Below are 18,110 nucleotides of genomic sequence, written 5' to 3'. Positions count from 1 at the left end.
GGAATTTAGAAGCTAACACTTCTACTTTTATTTTATTTATTTTTTCAGAAGTCCCTAGTGGCGCCACCTTTTTTTTGTTCCTTCAATATGAAAAAAGTAAAAATATATTGCATTAAATTTGTGATCGACAACAACTTACTGAAAAAACAAATATATTTTGGTGGGTCACCATCGAATAATAGGTCAAAATTCGATTAAATTTAACCGAACTCTTTTCAATTTTACGATGGAACACCATTGAATATTAGGTTAAATTTAGGTCATCTACAACCGAACTCTTTTGGATTTTTTTGGTGAAACACCACCGAAATTTCCTATCGTGTTCGGTACTAATCTACTAAACCCAAGCAGCAACCACCATGCAACTAAACACTTGAAAAACATAAAAACAAATTAACTCATATCTCATTCGAAGACTCCTTAACTTCAGTCTCACCTTTCATGAGTAAATAATAAGTACATGTTTGACCAATATAAGTATATAAATATTGTTAGAGTTTAGTTACGAGAACAAGAGAGGAACGTGATAGTTTAAGATTTATTGTTATGTTGGTATAGTGATAAGATTTATCTTTTATTTTAAATTTTCTTTGTCCTTAATGGTAATTACGTAAAATTGTAGAATATGTTATTCATGTTTAAATTAGTGTTGGTTCAAAAAATAGGATTGATGGGTCCAAAAAAAATTAGAGTGATTGACTATTTATGCCAAATATAGAGGCCCAAATTATAAAAAAACCCACATAAAATGGATTTTAGAAATACACCCAAAACTCATTTACAACATTATAAAGAGGCTTTGAACTTATTATAAATTACAAAATTGCCATCGATTTATTAAAATAAACCCAACCCCAAAACCTCATAAAAAACCCAAACACTCAACCGGATATCAAAGTAATGTAATAATCAAAATTAAATTTAATAGGGCAAGTTGTCATTTTTTGGGGTTTTTTTGGTTTGTTTATAGAAATTAAATGGTATAGAATTTATCTATATTATTAATGCTAAGAATAGTTATACAACGAAATATATCAAAAAATTGGATATTTATCTATACCCTAATATTAAACAAGATATTTATAACAGCAGGGCTTTCCCAACAAAAAATAAATAAAGCAGAAGCGCTTCTTTTTATTTATTTAATTTTAATTTTCTGGAGCCTATTTCCGTCATTACCAGTCCTCCACTTCCAAAGCACCCAGATACAGAGGCGGGAAAATTAGCCGAGCCAGAAAAACCCCAATGAGCTTTTGAAAACCACCATAATTGCGGCGAGCAATCGCCACCGAATTCTGCAAAACAGAGAATGGAGAGAATACACGTGACCGTGCGAGCTCGACCGCTCTCGGCTGAAGATGCCAAGACCAGCCCTTGGCGTATCTCAGGCAACTCCATCTTCATCCCCAACCACTCCTCCAAGTTCGAATTTGGTACCAAACCCTCTCTCTCTCGCTCTCGCGTCTGCTGCTCTGCAGTTTTAACTCCCATGGGTTTAATGTTTTTATTTTCCAATTTTCTTATATTTTCTTCCTTCTTTGTTTATTTTTCGGGTTTGTAGATCGAATTTTCGGTGAAGATTGTAAGACCTTCGAGGTCTACCAATCTCAGACCAAAGATATAGTCGCGGCCGCAGTTCGCGGTTTCAATGGTACATTCAATTATACCCATTTTTGACTTAATTTGAATTTTCACTTCAATTTCTGATATATATATATATATATATTATACATTGTTTTCCTTATTTGTAGGAACAGTTTTTGCTTATGGGCAAACTAACAGTGGGAAAACTCACACAATCCGAGGGTCGGCTACTGAGCCGGGGGTGATTCCTCTTGCAGTGCGTGAGGTGTTCAACATTATTCAACAGGTACTCGTTTAGTAAGTGTGGGTTGGACTGTCAAATGTGTAAAATGGTTAAATCAGTGGGCAACATTGTAAATTGCCAAAGTAACTAATCTTAAAACTCTATTACCAAATTAGCGTTGCTAGTTCTAATGTTGAAAAGGTTTAGTGAAAAGTTGTACGATTACATTTACATGCTCTAGAAATCACGTTAGCGTTTCAGTTCTCAGCTACAGAAAATTGTTGTTAGCCTGGACTCGTAAAAACAGTTGAAATGAGTAGGTGGCCTTTATTTACGTAGCTTAGCTATTAGTATTTGTGAACTACTGAATATTATATTGTAAACTCAGTGTATGCACATACTCAGGTTATTTCTTGCTTTTAGGATGTTGATCGGGAGTTTCTTTTACGAATGTCTTATATGGAGATCTATAATGAGGACATAAATGATTTATTGGCTCCTGAGCATCGAAAATTGCAGATTCATGAAAGTCTAGAGGTATTGAATTTACTATAAAGTTGAATTATTATGATACTTTGTCAATAATTATATTGCTACAAGTTCTGTTTCCCTTTATGCGCATGCAGCGAGGGATATATGTTGCTGGATTGCGCGAAGAAATTGTTGCCTCTCCAGAGCAAGTCCTTGATCTCATGGAGTTTGGGGAATGTAATTACCTTTTTACAGTATCATACGCATTCTTCTTTTTCAAAATACTATTCAAGAGTTATTTAGCTCTCGCTCTCTCTCTCTCTCTCTCTCGCACACACACACACACACACACACTTACTTACTCACAACACACATACACACACCAACTCCCGGCACAGAAATACACATGTAGAGACCATTTATAAAAACACCATCCACTCTCAATCCCTCCCTTCACCTAAAAGCAAGGTGCTATTATTGACCTAGGCATATTGACATTATTATTGACATTATCATCCTTTAAAATTTCAGCTCATCGGCATATTGGAGAGACAAATATGAATCTGTACAGTAGTAGGTCCCACACCATTTTCCGCATGGTACAATTTTACATCCTTACCGTTGTTGGTTGCCATTTAGGTTATACATCTCATATGGCTATTGTTATGCTTTAAATAGATAATTGAAAGTCGAGATAGAAACGAAGATGAAGATATTGGTAGTTCTTGTGATGCGGTCCGTGTTTCAGTTTTGGTATGTTTTTATTAAAATTAATAGATATCTTTATTTTTTTCCCTTCCCTCCTATTTTACTATTGATGAAACATGTGTTTTTGTTGTATTTGTAATTCTCACAAATATTCTTTTGTTTTGCTCTGAATGTTTTCTTTTGGTTCTAGAATTTAGTGGACCTAGCTGGTTCAGAACGTGCTGCAAAAACCGGTGCTGAAGGTGTCCGGCTCAAAGAGGGTTCCCATATAAATAAAAGCCTTATGACATTGGGAACTGTCATTAAAAAATTGAGTGAAGGTGCTGAGAGTCAAGGGTATGTTCTGCATTTGTTGAATGTCAAGTGTATTTCTATGTACATATCATGTATTGACCTTATTCAGTACTTGATGCAGGGGACATGTACCATATCGAGATAGCAAACTTACGCGAATTTTGCAACCTGCTTTGGGTGGAAATGCAAATACAGCTATAATATGCAACATCACACTAGCACAAGTAAGGTTTCTGATGGTCATTTTTTAAATGATAAACAGAATTATTTATTTATTTATTGAAAAGGAGAAATTTTATTTCATAAAGAAAACGTACAGAAAAGTGGACAAGTAATCCACCAATAACAGAAAGAAACAAGACAACTAGTACATAGATGTCCAACTATGTGAAGAAACCAATCCTTATCAAGACACTGCTGCCTTCCAATCAAGCAAAATTTTTGAAAGGGATGTTTTCCTAAAAATTGGAGAAACAGAAGCCCATACCGCTGCCCAGTACTTTACCTAAATAATAACCTAAATACAAGGAGCAAAGTCTTGTTGGACAAGAGGTCCATCATCTTGATAATCTCATAAATAAAAAAAAGCCAAACTATAATGCTGTCATCTGAAATAAACAAACCCTACTTTATCTACCCCAAAGCAGACTTGACTTTCCCCGACAGTTCTTGATGAGGAACACAAATGGATAGGTTTGATGGTTGAATAAAAGTGTTTACACCTTGATAATTTGATGATCGAATAAAATTGTCGGAACTTTTCAGCTCTCTAAGTTTGTGTGATGCAACCTAACCCTAGTTGTGATGCACTAAGGCCTCTAGGAGTGATTCCTAGAATTCTACTGGTGTGGTGCTAGTAGTTCCTATCCTTTTCCTATAATTGCTTATCGTTCCACAAATTTCCCTTTTGTTCTTTCTCACTACAATCTTACAGCCCTTGACCAAAAAACTACAATCTTACAGCCTTAAAAGATTTAATTTTAAACAAGCTTCAATCTTGTCTATTAATTATCCCTCTTGTCCTGCATCAGGTCTCCATTTCATCCCAACTATAATCTCAAAAATTATTGTACTTCTCTCCAATCAAATTACCCAAAAAACCATTTCATAATATCCATGCTTTCCTTTCACCCCCAAAAGACTTAAATAGTTCACAAAGACTTTCTGAGGGTGGCTGAGGAATAATCCAACTAACCCCAGCAGCCTGAACCCATCGCCACCCCAGCCCTAAAGCATATGGGAAATGTAAGAACAAGTGAGTTCCAGACCCACCGCTTTTTGCACCAAAAGAATGTTAAATGACAGGCATTACTTGGAGGGTTCTAGGTCTCAACTTTTCGAATAGTGTGCACATGTAACAGGACGCTTATGGGATAGGTTTATGTATGTAGGCGTAGGGGCTTCCTTTCTTTGGTCGTTTGGTTGTTAGCTTACATTGGACAGGGTCCTGAATATGGCAAAGAAGTTCTTTAATTACGTTTAGACCATATGATGCACATTTTATGGGAAGAAATTTTGGATTTCATATTTCAAATTTCCCTGCTTCAAACAGTAGAAACGCGATTAAGAAAAAGAGGATATCATCTAGTACTTTCAGTTTAGGTTCAAATTTTCTTAGAAGGTTCCTAATCAACCACAAGAATACTCAACTCGAAAAATAGTGGTATATTGTGTATTGGTCAAAAGAGAGTGTTAATGATTGACACCCAACTTTTGTAAGGTACTGTTTGCTTCTGACTCTCATGTTTTCTGTAACTTGTGCAGTTGAATATTCTTTAGAATTATGATATTTTATTTTGTATGTTCTCGCGTGGTTTCTCAGAATCTTTGGTTTGACAGATTCATGCAGACGAGACTAAAAGCAGTCTCCAATTTGCAAGTAGAGCATTACGTGTCACAAACTGTGCTCGTGTCAACGAGGTTTTTTTTTTTCATTTTAAATTTTTAATTTTTTTTGGGTTAAATTTAAATCTTCCCTTTGAGATTCTGCCTAGTAGGCATTTATTGGCCGTAAGGTTGGTTCGTTTATGCCTACCATATATTTTTAACTACTGCATTTGAACCTATTTCGTTTCTTCATGGCAGATTTTAACAGATGCTGCTCTTCTAAAGCGTCAAAAGAAGGAAATTGAGGTGCTTCGAGCCAAATTGCAGGTTGGTTTTATTTTTATAGCCAGCGTTGTCATTCATTTATAATTATTATCAATTTTAGATTGTGTATGTGAAGTGTAAGCTTTTTATTATTCTCTGCTTCAGGAATCTCATTCAGAACATTGGGCAGAGGAAATCCTCAATCTGCGAAATACACTACTGCAGGTTTGACAATATACACTTTATGGTTTCCTGTAACTAGAAGAAGCAAGTGTATTCTGGAATATGTATACTTGCTGTGCAGACTGAGTTAGAGAGGGAGCGCATAGCTTTGGAGTTGGAGGAGGAAAAGAAAGCCCAAGCCGAAAGAGAGAAGATGGTGCAACAGCAAGCTAAGAAAATTGAAAATTTGAGCTCAATGGTTTTGTATTCAAATAGGGATGAGACTCACGATCGCTTCAAGAAGGTTTGCAAGATGATAAATTAATTTTCATTACTTCTCTTCTTTGATTTTCAAATAAATGTTTTGTTTCTTATTTTTATTGTTTCGGAATTATGAGAATAACTACTACAAAGTTCAAGCTTCCATTATCTTTAGACAGAAAATATGTGCTTGGTCTTATTGTTTCCTTTCCAATCAGATAAGATTTAGTTTATATTGATACACAAAGAGAGGGGGATTAGGGATAGGTAATTTGGTATTAAAAACCTAAGCATTGTTGGGTAAGTGGGTGGGGATTTCCTTTGGAAAGGGAATCTTTTTGGTATGCTGTGACCAGAAGGCAGTATGGAATCCATGGAAATGGATGAGATGCAAGACTGGCTGTGAGCGGGTCAAGTCTTAACCATGGAAAGACAATTTTCGCCAGGTTATGGTAGTTTCTTAGAGTGCTGTAAATTGGTGTTGACCTACTAAAGAAGAGAAGACTAGATGTGTGTATATCTCCAAATTGGTGTGGTATGTGCAGAGGGCAGCGGAAAGTGAACCATTTATTGCTTCATTGCTCAGTTGCTTTAAATTGTGGTTTAACCTGTTTAGGGAAGCAGCTATGGTTTGGGTTATTCCAGGAGAGTGCTCATATATGTTGAGGGAGGCATAAAGATTTTGGTGGTGGGAAAAAGTGAGGGCTCGTTTGGTACACAGGATTGTCTTGGAATGGACTATGCTTAGGGACTGTCTTGGCTTGGCTTGGCTTGGTCTAAGTTGGATAACACTTATCCTGCGTTTGGTGTACGCTTGGACTAGGACTAGATTTTTTTTTTTTTCAAAACTATCTATGTATATGTATATATGTATAAATACATGTATTATGTATGTGTACATATGTATTTTATAATATATGTGACATGTATGTGTATATACATGTATATATGTATATTATAAATAATATAAACATACGTATGTGTATATATATATATATATATATATATATATATATATATATATATATATATATATATATATACAGAAATTCTCTTATGCGGACATCCGGACGTTATTATCGTGCGGACGCAGTGTATTTTGTACTACCCCTCTTTGTTTTCCTGCCTGTTTACAATAGGATCCGCACGATAATAACGTGCGGACATCCGGATAAGAGAATAACTGATATATATTATAAAATACATATATATATATATATATATTTATGTATTCAGTTATTCTCTTATCCGGATGTCTGCATGTTATTATCGTGCGGATCCTATTGAAAACTGGCAGGAAAATAGAGAGGGGTAGTACAAAATACATGGCGTCCGCACGATAATAACGTCCGGATGTCCGCATAAGAGAATTTCTGTTTATGTATTATACCCATGTATATATGTATACATAATAATAATATACATATACATATACATATACATGTATATATGTATATTATATATATTATATATGTATATATATATATATATATATATATATATATATATGATATATTTATGTGTATATACATGTATATATGTACATTATAGTATATGTGTAAGTAAGTTTAATAATAATAATATATGTTATTAATTTTACAATATAATATATGCATTTTATACATTGGTGAGCATTGGGACTAGCTAATCCTCCCTTTCCACATGGGATTAGTAGCCCCCTCCTAAAGAGGTGTTTTTGGTGGGCCCGGTATTAGCAATCCCATCTAAGACTAGGATTAGATAAAACAAACATGGTACTAAATTTAGTCCAAGCCAGTCCAAGCCAATCCTGTGTACCAAACGAGCCCTGAAGGTTTTACGGAGCTGTAGAGTTCTGGTTGTCCTTTAGGTCATTTGGATGAAATGGAATAGAAGCGTTGAGGACTACAGAGGGCCAAAGGTGGATGAGAGTTGTGTAGTTGATCTGAATTTTGTCCATCTCTACGGGATTCTTCTTGTAATGTTCTTAAGGTCTTTCTGCTGTTTTATGAGATTGGTATATATATATATATATATATATATATGATATATTTATGTGTATATACATGTATATATGTACATTATAGTATATATGTAAGTAAGTTTAATAATAATAATATATGTTATTAATTTTACAATATAATATATGCATTTTATACATTGGTGAGCATTGGGACTAGCTAATCCTCCCTTTCCACATGGGATTAGTAGCCCCCTCCTAAAGAGGTGTTTTTGGTGGGCCCGGTATTAGCAATCCCATCTAAGACTAGGATTAGATAAAACAAACATGGTACTAAATTTAGTCCAAGCCAGTCCAAGCCAATCCTGTGTACCAAACGAGCCCTGAAGGTTTTACGGAGCTGTAGAGTTCTGGTTGTCCTTTAGGTCATTTGGATGAAATGGAATAGAAGCGTTGAGGACTACAGAGGGCCAAAGGTGGATGAGAGTTGTGTAGTTGATCTGAATTTTGTCCATCTCTACGGGATTCTTCTTGTAATGTTCTTAAGGTCTTTCTGCTGTTTTATGAGATTGGTATATATATATATATATATATATATATATATGATATATTTATGTGTATATACATGTATATATGTACATTATAGTATATATGTAAGTAAGTTTAATAATAATAATATATGTTATTAATTTTACAATATAATATATGCATTTTATACATTGGTGAGCATTGGGACTAGCTAATCCTCCCTTTCCACATGGGATTAGTAGCCCCCTCCTAAAGAGGTGTTTTTGGTGGGCCCGGTATTAGCAATCCCATCTAAAACTAGGATTAGATAAAACAAACATGGTACTAAATTTAGTCCAAGCCAGTCCAAGCCAATCCTGTGTACCAAACGAGCCCTGAAGGTTTTACGGAGCTGTAGAGTTCTGGTTGTCCTTTAGGTCATTTGGATGAAATGGAATAGAAGCGTTGAGGACTACAGAGGGCCAAAGGTGGATGAGAGTTGTGTAGTTGATCTGAATTTTGTCCATCTCTACGGGATTCTTCTTGTAATGTTCTTAAGGTCTTTCTGCTGTTTTATGAGATTGGAAGACAGATGCTAGTTACATTTTGATGTATTGAGGCTTGATACGACCTTGTTTTTGTTTGTTCTGGTTGTACAATTGTTGTGGACTCCTTGTCCACTCTGTGTATTGTATGAGTTTTGTGTTAAAAAAAGTCTCATTAAAAAAAGTTGTAAGAGATTTGGTATATATGTGGAGGGTTTAAAATGGCTGACCAATATGACCAGGTGCACACTTCATGCATAACTAAAAATGTACAGAATGGTTGATTTGGCACATTAGTCCTGAAAATATAAAAGAACCCTTAAGAAATAGAGCACAAAAAGGAGGTTGTGTATCCGTTACGTTATCTTCTATGATCTTGCTTCTTTGGGCTGGGATATTAGTTGATTAGGTCCATGTTGAAGAAGAGAAAATGCTCTGTGAACGAAGTTATATTGGTTCTGTACCAGTGACAATTTCATACTACTTGTGATTTAGTGGAACTTGAGTCATGTTTGTGTCACGTAATACAGGCGATCTGCTATATAAATAGCTAACCTAGGAGATTTTCGATAGATTTCGCTGTGTTTTAGTGTAACTCTAGTTATGTAACTCCTCTTTGACAAATTTGATTTAGGCCCTTTTTCCCAACGAATGTTTATTCCCATATTGAGGGTGACAGTTTCCTGACCATCTACACCTATAACTTGTGTTTATGGTTTACTTGCTAATCCTCTTACCTGTATAATCCTACTAGCTTTTCCCTCCCTGTTTTTTATGTCTGTCTGTCTCGTTCTCTCTCCCTCTGTTTTTTATTACCTATATAATCCCTAGTAGCTCTTCCCTCCTTGTTTTTTGTCTGTCTCTCATTCTCTCTCCCTTTGGTTCTTGTTAAGTTTTCCTGTTTGTTGCTGCAGGAGAAGAGGCGTGATACTTGGTGTCCAGGTAATCTTACAAGGGAGACTCAGGGAGAGGTAATACTTTATTCCTGCGAAGTGTATACGATTACTTCATTTCATCTCTCATTTAATTGTAAGTTCCAATTTTTAATCTATACAAGACAGATTTATTCTTGTACATATGTTTCTATATTGCATGCATATTGTGTTTCTATTTTATTTCAAATGCAAAATAATAAAAAATTGTATGGTGTTGTTGGGTACTTACTAGAAATGTAATTTTTTTTTGAGACACAATTTCACTACGATTGAAATGAGTACAAAGCTTAACAAACAAGAATTCACCAGAAGATACAATCATGGAAACCTCAATCTTCTCAAACTGTACAACTATGCAATTCTTCATTTGTTTATTGTTAGGAAGCAAAGTTTCGTTAAAGGAAAACGAAATTCTTCAAAATTGTGGACAAGATGGCCACTGGACATAGGTGTGATATCTTGTTGAAATAAAATTGTGTCGCATTACTTGAGTACAAAGGTGTTTGAATAAAAATCCAAGACACAAAGTCAGAAATACAAATTAGCCTCATCTTTATTAACTGATCTAATCAATTAACAATTAAGCTAATCAAGGAAGTCAACTCTTCAATCAGAATCAATTTGATGCAGCAAACAGCTTATATTCCAATACCAAGCATTCTCATGCAGTCCATATTTGCTTTTAGTGATCGCATACCACAGGCAATCTCTCTCCCCTTGAATCTCCACAACCATTTTCCCTGTAGTGCCTCATTTCCCTTCACCAAATTGGCCCAACCGCCAACCCCCTTTCTCCTTCACTTGAGATACCACATCCCATATGACCAAATAATCTCTTTTCCCCTCCAGCATCCCTTCCCATGGAAATTCTCTCATCAGTTTCTCCATATTTTTAGCCACACCGTGTTGCATATGATGGATGTGGCCCTAAACTAAAGCTGGAAATAAGGAAAATGGCATCTGCAGCCAATCTTCAGCAATTGGAATGTTGCATTTTGTTGAGCCTTTCATATGGCTTCATGCATTTCTTTCATCTGGCTAGATTATAATGTGCGAACATGTTAAGTATATCTATGTGACTGTTATATTGCCTAGTTCTAGATAACAAGACAGGAGGCAGGCTGCTGGAAATACTTATTAAGTACTTTTGTTATCTTTTTTGATATGGTCTCTAAACTTTTTCTGACCATGTCATATCAGTTATGTTACAAGTTTCAGCTATTTTTACTTTGCTGCATTTTAGGTGGTATCAACCATCCAATCAAAGGCATCCGCAGCAAAAACCGTGAGACCTATGCGTGATGTTGGACCACTTCTTCCTTTTCAAGAACTGGTGCATGAGACTGAAGTTGCTGAGAATGAGTCTTGCAAAGAAGATGAAGAATGTAAAAACATCACATTGGATGACTCTGCTCTTCCTGATCCATGTGCTTTATTACATGTTACTAACAGGAGAAAAGTGCCACCCAGGAAGAAAAGCTTACCCCTGGTTTGTACTTTTTTTCATTACATTTTCTGTTCTGAACTTTTGGCAATCCACATTTTTAATCTCCATAGTCTTGCAGGACAATGATTTAGTAGATTTGCAAGCAGAATATGAAGATTTGCTTATAAAATTTGAAACTCAGGTTCGTATATTTTGTTGTTCATGTTCCTCAATATATCAGCAAACCTATTTGCACTCTATACTAATCATTACCTCATACAGAGAACTTTGAGTGAGATACGAATTGATTGCTTGACACGAAAGCTTGCTGAGGCTGATATGTTTTCTGGAGCAATGTATAATGACTACTTCACATCTTATCTCGATAATGGTACCATTAATGGGGACAATAACATTAGTTTAAGAGAGTCGGAGGCTATTCTTGTGATTAAGCGACTTCAAGAACAGGTCGTCCTCTTACTCTTTTGTTTTATTTTGTTTTGTTTTGTTTTTTTCATATGGACCCGGTTTCTGATATTCTTTCTTGTTTTATTTATTTATTTATTATCTTTGCAAATTTTGATAATTCAGTATGTAGTTATTGCTATTTTTATTACTTTGCTTATTCATTTTGACATTTTTGTCATTTATTGTTTGTCGTCGACTTGCAGATTAAGATGCTAGAAGTAGAGAAGTCTTCAAGCCAGCAGAATCTGGATAGTGTAGTTGAGCTGGCAACAGAGCAGAACATATGTGCCAGGGAGAAGTTTGGCGAGGTAATTGTGGTTTGTGCTAGTCGGTTGTGATATATAAGCATGTGAATAGATTTCATCTACCTGGAGCTTCATCACTTATTCAAGACTTTTCTAGGGTGTTAGTAGGTTTAAACATTTACGCCGATAATTGCACTGAACAATCAAGTTGCAGTTTTTTGTTTGAATGCTAATCCGTTGCAATCTTTTAAGATTCTAGCTTATTATGGCCATCCACCGTAATAAGAAACGCAGGAAAAGAAAATGGTTAACAATACTTTTTTTTATTCCATACAAGCAGGCTTCATTTTTAACAGAAAACTTTGCGCTCTCTCTCTCTCTCTCTCTCTCTCTCTCTCTCTCTCTCTCTATATATATATATATATATATATATATATATATATATATATGTATGTGTGTGTGTGTGTGTGTGTGTGTGTGTTTAGATTTTTGCAGTTAACCGAACTAGACACACACCCGTGTTTGTGTCCATTGTATACATGATCAGGACCCCCACTGTTCAACATGCCTCCATATATATATTTGACTATTCAACATACCTCTGTATATATATATATATATATGTATGAATTTTGACTATGAATACCGTTTCAGGATGCATTTTTAATGTCTCAACAGGAAAATGATTTGTTTTAGGTTTTTTATTTAAGGTGTAAGTCTCTCGTATGTTCTCCTCCTGTCACAGAAGCCAAGTTTCTATATAGCCCTTAAATAAACCTTTCTATTAGCATATCAAGTCAAAGTGTTGTATCTGTTTAAAGTTTCCATCTATGTATGTACAAGCCTACTCACTTGCTGCTCTCTGTTTTCTCTTTTAGAAAGATCCAGAGAACGGTCATTTCTTTCACTTCCATTGTTTTATCTTTTATGAAGATGGTACTACTGTCTCTTGCTTTTTAAATTGGCATGTGTTGTTTGATGTCCTTAGCTCTATGAAGAGCTTCAAATTGCACGTGAGGAGGCTAGGGTCGCTCGTGAGCATCCTTGGAACGAATCTGTAGCAAAAGTGGATGTATGATCTCCTTCCTTTGTGTTAATTTCTACGGCGAGTCATTATTTATCTATTGTTCACATATTTTATGGTGTTCATAAATATAGGGTTTGGTTGAGTATACATGTTCTCTTTCGAAGTCTGTGCAGCTAACTTTTAATATCTTTTTATAGGACAAAAGTTCTGACTTGGTGATCAAGCTTGCAAAGGAAGTCCGAGAAATAATGTTGGAAGTTCAAAGCTCAGAAATAGTAATAGAAAGTGTATCTTCACTTCTGGACGAGGGCTCTAAGAGTTTCTCTGTGCTATTTGATACGTTCCTAGTGAGTACATTCGAAACATCAGCTCCTAATGGCTTTTCTTACTTTCAGTTAGTATTCTAAAGATATTGCTTGCTGATGTCATAAGAAGTTATCTCAGAGGTTCGTTTAATTTATTTTCTGAAGCCTGTGCGGGTCTTTATTCTATAAATGCTTGTATTCTCTCTCACCATCTAGTGGCTTGACTTCCTTATAATGTAGGATTTCAAGACTTCAATGTGCCAGTTCTCTTTACAACAAAAGAATATTATCTGTAACCACAAGAAGTTAAACTCGTACCTGATGGAAAAAGTTTCTGAACTTGAGAATGAAAAGGTTCGGTTGTAACTATACTTATTTGAAAAACCCTGAAATCTATTTACTTCTTGACCACATTGACAAATTTTTGTGTGCTGTATTATTATCTGGTATGCAGTGCCTTTTGTACAATCAAACAGTTGATCTTCAGAACCAGATAGAGGAACTGAAACTAGACGCTCAAAATTCTGAAAAGTCCTTGAGGGTAAGCTTGTATGTTTGTATTAATATGCTTATCACTGTTAGTAACCAGTAAAAGCCTTTCATTGATAGTAGTTTATTTCAGGAACTTCTGGAACAACAGGATTTGGAAAAGGAAGAATATCTTTCTTATATGCAAGTTCTTGAAAAGGAAATATCAGGTTTATCATCTTGTTCTTTGGCTAAGGAAAAGGAAAGTTTGAGAAAAGATGTTGAGAAAACACGAATGAAGTTGAAAGAGACTGAGTTTAAGCTTAAGAATGCCATACAAGAGAAGACCAAACTGGAGGTTTGAGCTTTATGCCTTTTTTGTTCTTCTGTCATTGATATCATCCAAACACAACCTTTCGCATTCACAAACATATTCTCTCGTTTGCAGGGTGAAAAAGCTTCTGCCGAACGAGAAATAAAACGATTGCATGGTCAGAACTCTCTTCTTGAACGTGACATGAATAAGCGTGACTCACTTGCTGGTAGAAGGCGTGATTCAGTTATGTCTGATTCTAAAAGAACAAAAAACCTTGCTTTTGAACAGACAATGCAGGTGGTGACAATGTTTTATAAGTTCTCTTCCATTACTATCCTGCATAAAATTTGATATGCACATGCAAGTTATTTTAGCTGTAAATGTCCATGTGCTGATGTGAAGAGATGCTTATACTGAAAGAAACATTTTCTTGCTGAAGAGAGAATGACTTGATAGTTAATATTTTGTTAAGGTATTAAAGTAAAATTAGAATTTTACTTGTTATGTTTTATGGTCCTAGTTATTCTACTTTGCTTAAGCTTTTTGAGCCTTGTTTAGTATTCAATGATGGCAACTCTATTATTTTGTTTTTCCTGTTTTTCAGGAAGAATACAAAAAGATGGAAGTTTATGCTTTTGAAATGGAAACAAAGATGACTTCTCTAGAGGAAGAGTTAGCAGCTGTATACAGGGAAAAAGAAAATGCTGTGTCGATTAGCGAAGGTTTAGCATCTGAACTAGAAAACCTGTCTGAAAAATTGAGTACATCAAACTTGGAACTGGATGCATTGCAGGAAGAGCTTTTGGCCCTGGTAAGCTAGTCCGTATTTCTCTCTTTCACACTATCCTAAGGCTTTTTCTACTTTCATTTATAAAAATAACTTGCTAGTTTGTTTTTTTGTGCGAATATTTTAATTTTTCATTGTCATTTATCCGTACATTCAGAAACAGAGGCTGGAAGAATCTGAATTTGAGCAGCAAAAGATGGAAGGCTCCATTAAAATGTTCACTGAAGAAAAGGAAGACTTGGCGATGGTAGACTAGTTTTGGGTCTTTTCCTGAATTATAAATTAAAAACATCAATCTGTAGTTGAATTTTTAACCTGTGTGTGTTTCTTGGTGCACAGTTGCTCATTTGATTGTATCTTTGGCTGGCAGCAACTTACAGATTCCCTTTTGGAAATGGAGGAGGAAAGAGCAATATGGTCAGCTAAGGAGAAGGCTTCCATTGAAGCCATAGAAGAGAAATCAAAGGTATACAACATGGAGATTACATCATTATCACAGGAAATGTCAGAGGTGAGGTTCATCTCCGCTTGTGTACATCATGAAGAGTTTGCTTGCCATTCTTCAAAATGTTATCGGCCGAAAATTTCAATTCGAAAGGAAATTGCGGGCATGCACATCCTTCTTTCTTTGAGTGAATTTGGTAATTAGGGATTGACCGTATTGTATCACCCTCAGTTTGATTATCTCCTGCTGAAACTTCTAAGGCTGAATCTTTGGTTGTGGTATCACAAAAGATATCTCTTCATCCACATTGCTTGTCTGCAAAAATATGAATTTCATTTCCCCTGTTTGACTAATAGGAAAGATCTGTTATCACCATTTTGTCTAGATAGTGTAGCTGGTCTTTACCTGTTTCGGATGCATTTACTTGTGATATAGAATGTTTAAAAACAAGAATATTTGTTACTTGATTATTCATAGCGGTATCTGCTTAACCTGATTATGATCATGTCAAAATGTAAGGTGAGAAATGAATTGGAGTCTTGTAGAAAAGAATGCAAGGTCCTTAGGGAAAGATTAACTTCTTGTGAGGAAACGGCGGGACAGAAGACGTGCAGGTTTGCGTCAGTTTCCTTTCCTCTTTGTTCCTCCGTAAACTGATATCTTCTTGTATATTATTTGGTCTTATATAACATTAGCGGCAATGCATGTTTAATTTGTTATTTTGGAATAATGCTGGCCATATTGTCATTTGCTGAATTAAGCAATTATATGGACCTCTAATTTAATTCCCTAAAAAGCTAGCTTTTGGTATTCAATGGTCGTCTGATAGGTATATTGTGGTATTTCATGTTTTCACCTTTCAAGGTTTGTTAGTCCTTTTAGGGGGTTAGGCTTAGGATAAATTTTCCATAATTCTTTACTGTCGGAAAATGTTAAAAGAATATCCAAAGATGGGATAGACTTGTAGTACGTTTTTGGGATAATGTCACAAATTGTTATCTAATTATAAAAATTACTTTCTGCTCTTTGCTGCTGGATTTATTAGGTTGTCATTTTATTGAATCTTCTTTGCTGCTAGATTTATTAGAATATCTTGAATATTAATATCAAAGTCATGAATTTCTGGAAGACCAAAACATTGTTATTTTATTATACTTCTTCTGTTGTAGCATGGAGAAGTCTTTTGAGATTGATCAAGTGAATAATGACGAAAATATAACTGGTGCTCTGAGCAAACGGTCTGAAGAAGTGAGTTATTTGCTTTAGCTCAGAATATTGTATGGTTATTACACAAAATGCAATGATTGGTATGCACGGCTTTTTAACATTTACTTTATAAACCATTTAGATGTTGAGCTCAAATTCAGAGATGTGCGGAATTCATCAATGCGAGGAAGTGAATATGCTTCGAAAGGAGCTCAGCTTTCTGAGTGAAGAAAGAGAAGGTTTGTTGACTCGAATAAGAGAGTTGTCAGAACTTTCAAATGACTACCAGGTATGATCTCCATTCTGTTCTCTACGCACCAGGATATAATGGTCAGGGAGAAAAGTTCAGTAGTATTGAGGAAGAAACTAAAGTTATTTTTCCAGAACTTTTTCCATTTGTTTGATTGATTGCATGTTGTCTACAGAGTCTGAACAACCAGCTCTGTGTTATGTCAAAGGAAAAGGATAAATTAGTGACTCAGATCGAAGAGCAGCAGAAACATGCAATTGAAGAAGAAAGTCTCGATAAACGTTACAATGACTTGGTAGGTCACTGAAAAGTCCTTGTTTTCTCATTGGCACCTAAATTGTTTGAGTCATTTCAAATATTGATGAACTTACTACCAGTTAATGGAGGCAAAGTTTCAAGTGGAGGAACTGACAAGGAGAATTTCAAGCACGGAGCTTAAGATTCACAAAGTAAGTGCTTGTATAATTTCATTTGTTGTGCAACGTAGTTTTCATCTTTCTGGGCATGACCAATAGATGTGCAGCTGCAGCTTCAACAATTGGGTTTGATAGGTTTTGGTTAAATAGCAGTTTGGATAATAAGATCCACGCTCTATAAACGGGGTCAAAATTTCTGCCACAGAAGATAAAAAAAGGAAGTAAAAAACTTTTCATCTGGAGTTGTCAGAATTCACAAATTTAGAACTGTCCCAAGTAGTTGTTTCCTTTCAGAAACGAATGAGGGGAAAAAAAAAAACAAAGACCATCCCAAGTAATATTATCTCTCTTTTGTTTAGTCTTTAATTTGGCTTGGTATACTTCAAACAGGATCAAGTTGAAAACGGCATAGAGAAGGCAAAGCTTCGAATGAGGCTTCGAGGGGCACAAGCAAAGTTAGATGCCTTTCGAAGTAGATATAAAGAAACACGGGATGAGTCCGATCACATGAACAAGAAGTTTGAGGAGGCTTCAAAAAACCTAAAGGAGCAGTTAGCGACAAAAGGAGTCGAGGTCCTCAGCCTCAAGAAGCAGCTTGCTGCAAAGGGGTTATGAACAAAAATTCATCAAGAAGTTGTAAAGCATGATTATTTGTGTCTTGTGTACTTTTTAATGAAAATATATAAGTTAGTAGGAATGAGTGTCTTGTGCACAGCTATGAACTTTGACCTTGACCTTAATTTCTTATTTTGTTATTCACTGCAGTGTTCGGCCAACGATTTTTTATTTTTGTTTGTGGTTCTTTTTGAATAATGTAGGCCAGGTACTATAGTTACTGATCATCCCTTAACAAAACAGATGGACAAAATGCCCAATTGCATTTTTAATTCTTGTAGTTGAGAACAATCCCATAAATATGTCAACTGGAAAAATGGAAAACTACGATGAGGCAACACGTGATGAACACTGTAGGGGTGAATACGCATTGATTTTCTTTTCAATGAAAGAACGTGTATTTGCCAGTTGGCGTG

General features: G+C 35.4%; 1 protein-coding gene across 3 annotated transcripts; it reads left to right on the top strand.

The window, feature by feature from the left end:
* The first annotated feature begins 1,160 nt into the window (after positions 1-1,160).
* Positions 1,161-17,838, top strand: LOC110762272 (P-loop containing nucleoside triphosphate hydrolases superfamily protein). 3 transcript variants are annotated; one of them, XM_088244410.1, is made up of 33 exons: positions 1,161-1,433; positions 1,562-1,651; positions 1,752-1,870; positions 2,231-2,344; positions 2,434-2,515; positions 2,810-2,877; positions 2,957-3,031; positions 3,177-3,322; positions 3,402-3,504; positions 5,120-5,200; positions 5,366-5,434; positions 5,537-5,596; positions 5,676-5,837; positions 9,700-9,756; positions 10,964-11,209; positions 11,286-11,348; positions 11,429-11,614; positions 11,818-11,922; positions 12,848-12,931; positions 13,084-13,233; positions 13,432-13,545; positions 13,646-13,732; positions 13,814-14,017; positions 14,108-14,272; positions 14,580-14,786; positions 14,920-15,009; positions 15,133-15,228; positions 15,727-15,821; positions 16,377-16,455; positions 16,556-16,702; positions 16,839-16,958; positions 17,041-17,112; positions 17,470-17,838. In XM_088244410.1, exons 1-33 carry the CDS (start codon positions 1,310-1,312, stop codon positions 17,692-17,694), a joined length of 3,885 nt encoding a protein of 1,294 aa, XP_088100536.1. In that variant the 5' UTR covers positions 1,161-1,309; the 3' UTR covers positions 17,695-17,838. The 3 variants fall into 3 exon arrangements, with proteins under 3 accessions (XP_088100536.1, XP_088100535.1, XP_088100534.1); XM_088244409.1 differs by having other exon boundaries at positions 15,133-15,273; XM_088244408.1 differs by having other exon boundaries at positions 1,162-1,433; positions 15,133-15,278; positions 15,732-15,821.
* Positions 17,839-18,110: the final 272 nt, after the last annotated feature.

This window comes from Prunus avium, chromosome 7, assembly GCF_965620075.1.
Source record: "Prunus avium chromosome 7, drPruAviu1.hap1.1, whole genome shotgun sequence".
Lineage (NCBI taxonomy): Eukaryota > Viridiplantae > Streptophyta > Magnoliopsida > Rosales > Rosaceae > Prunus > Prunus avium.
This window is presented reverse-complemented; position numbering and strand designations above follow the sequence as displayed.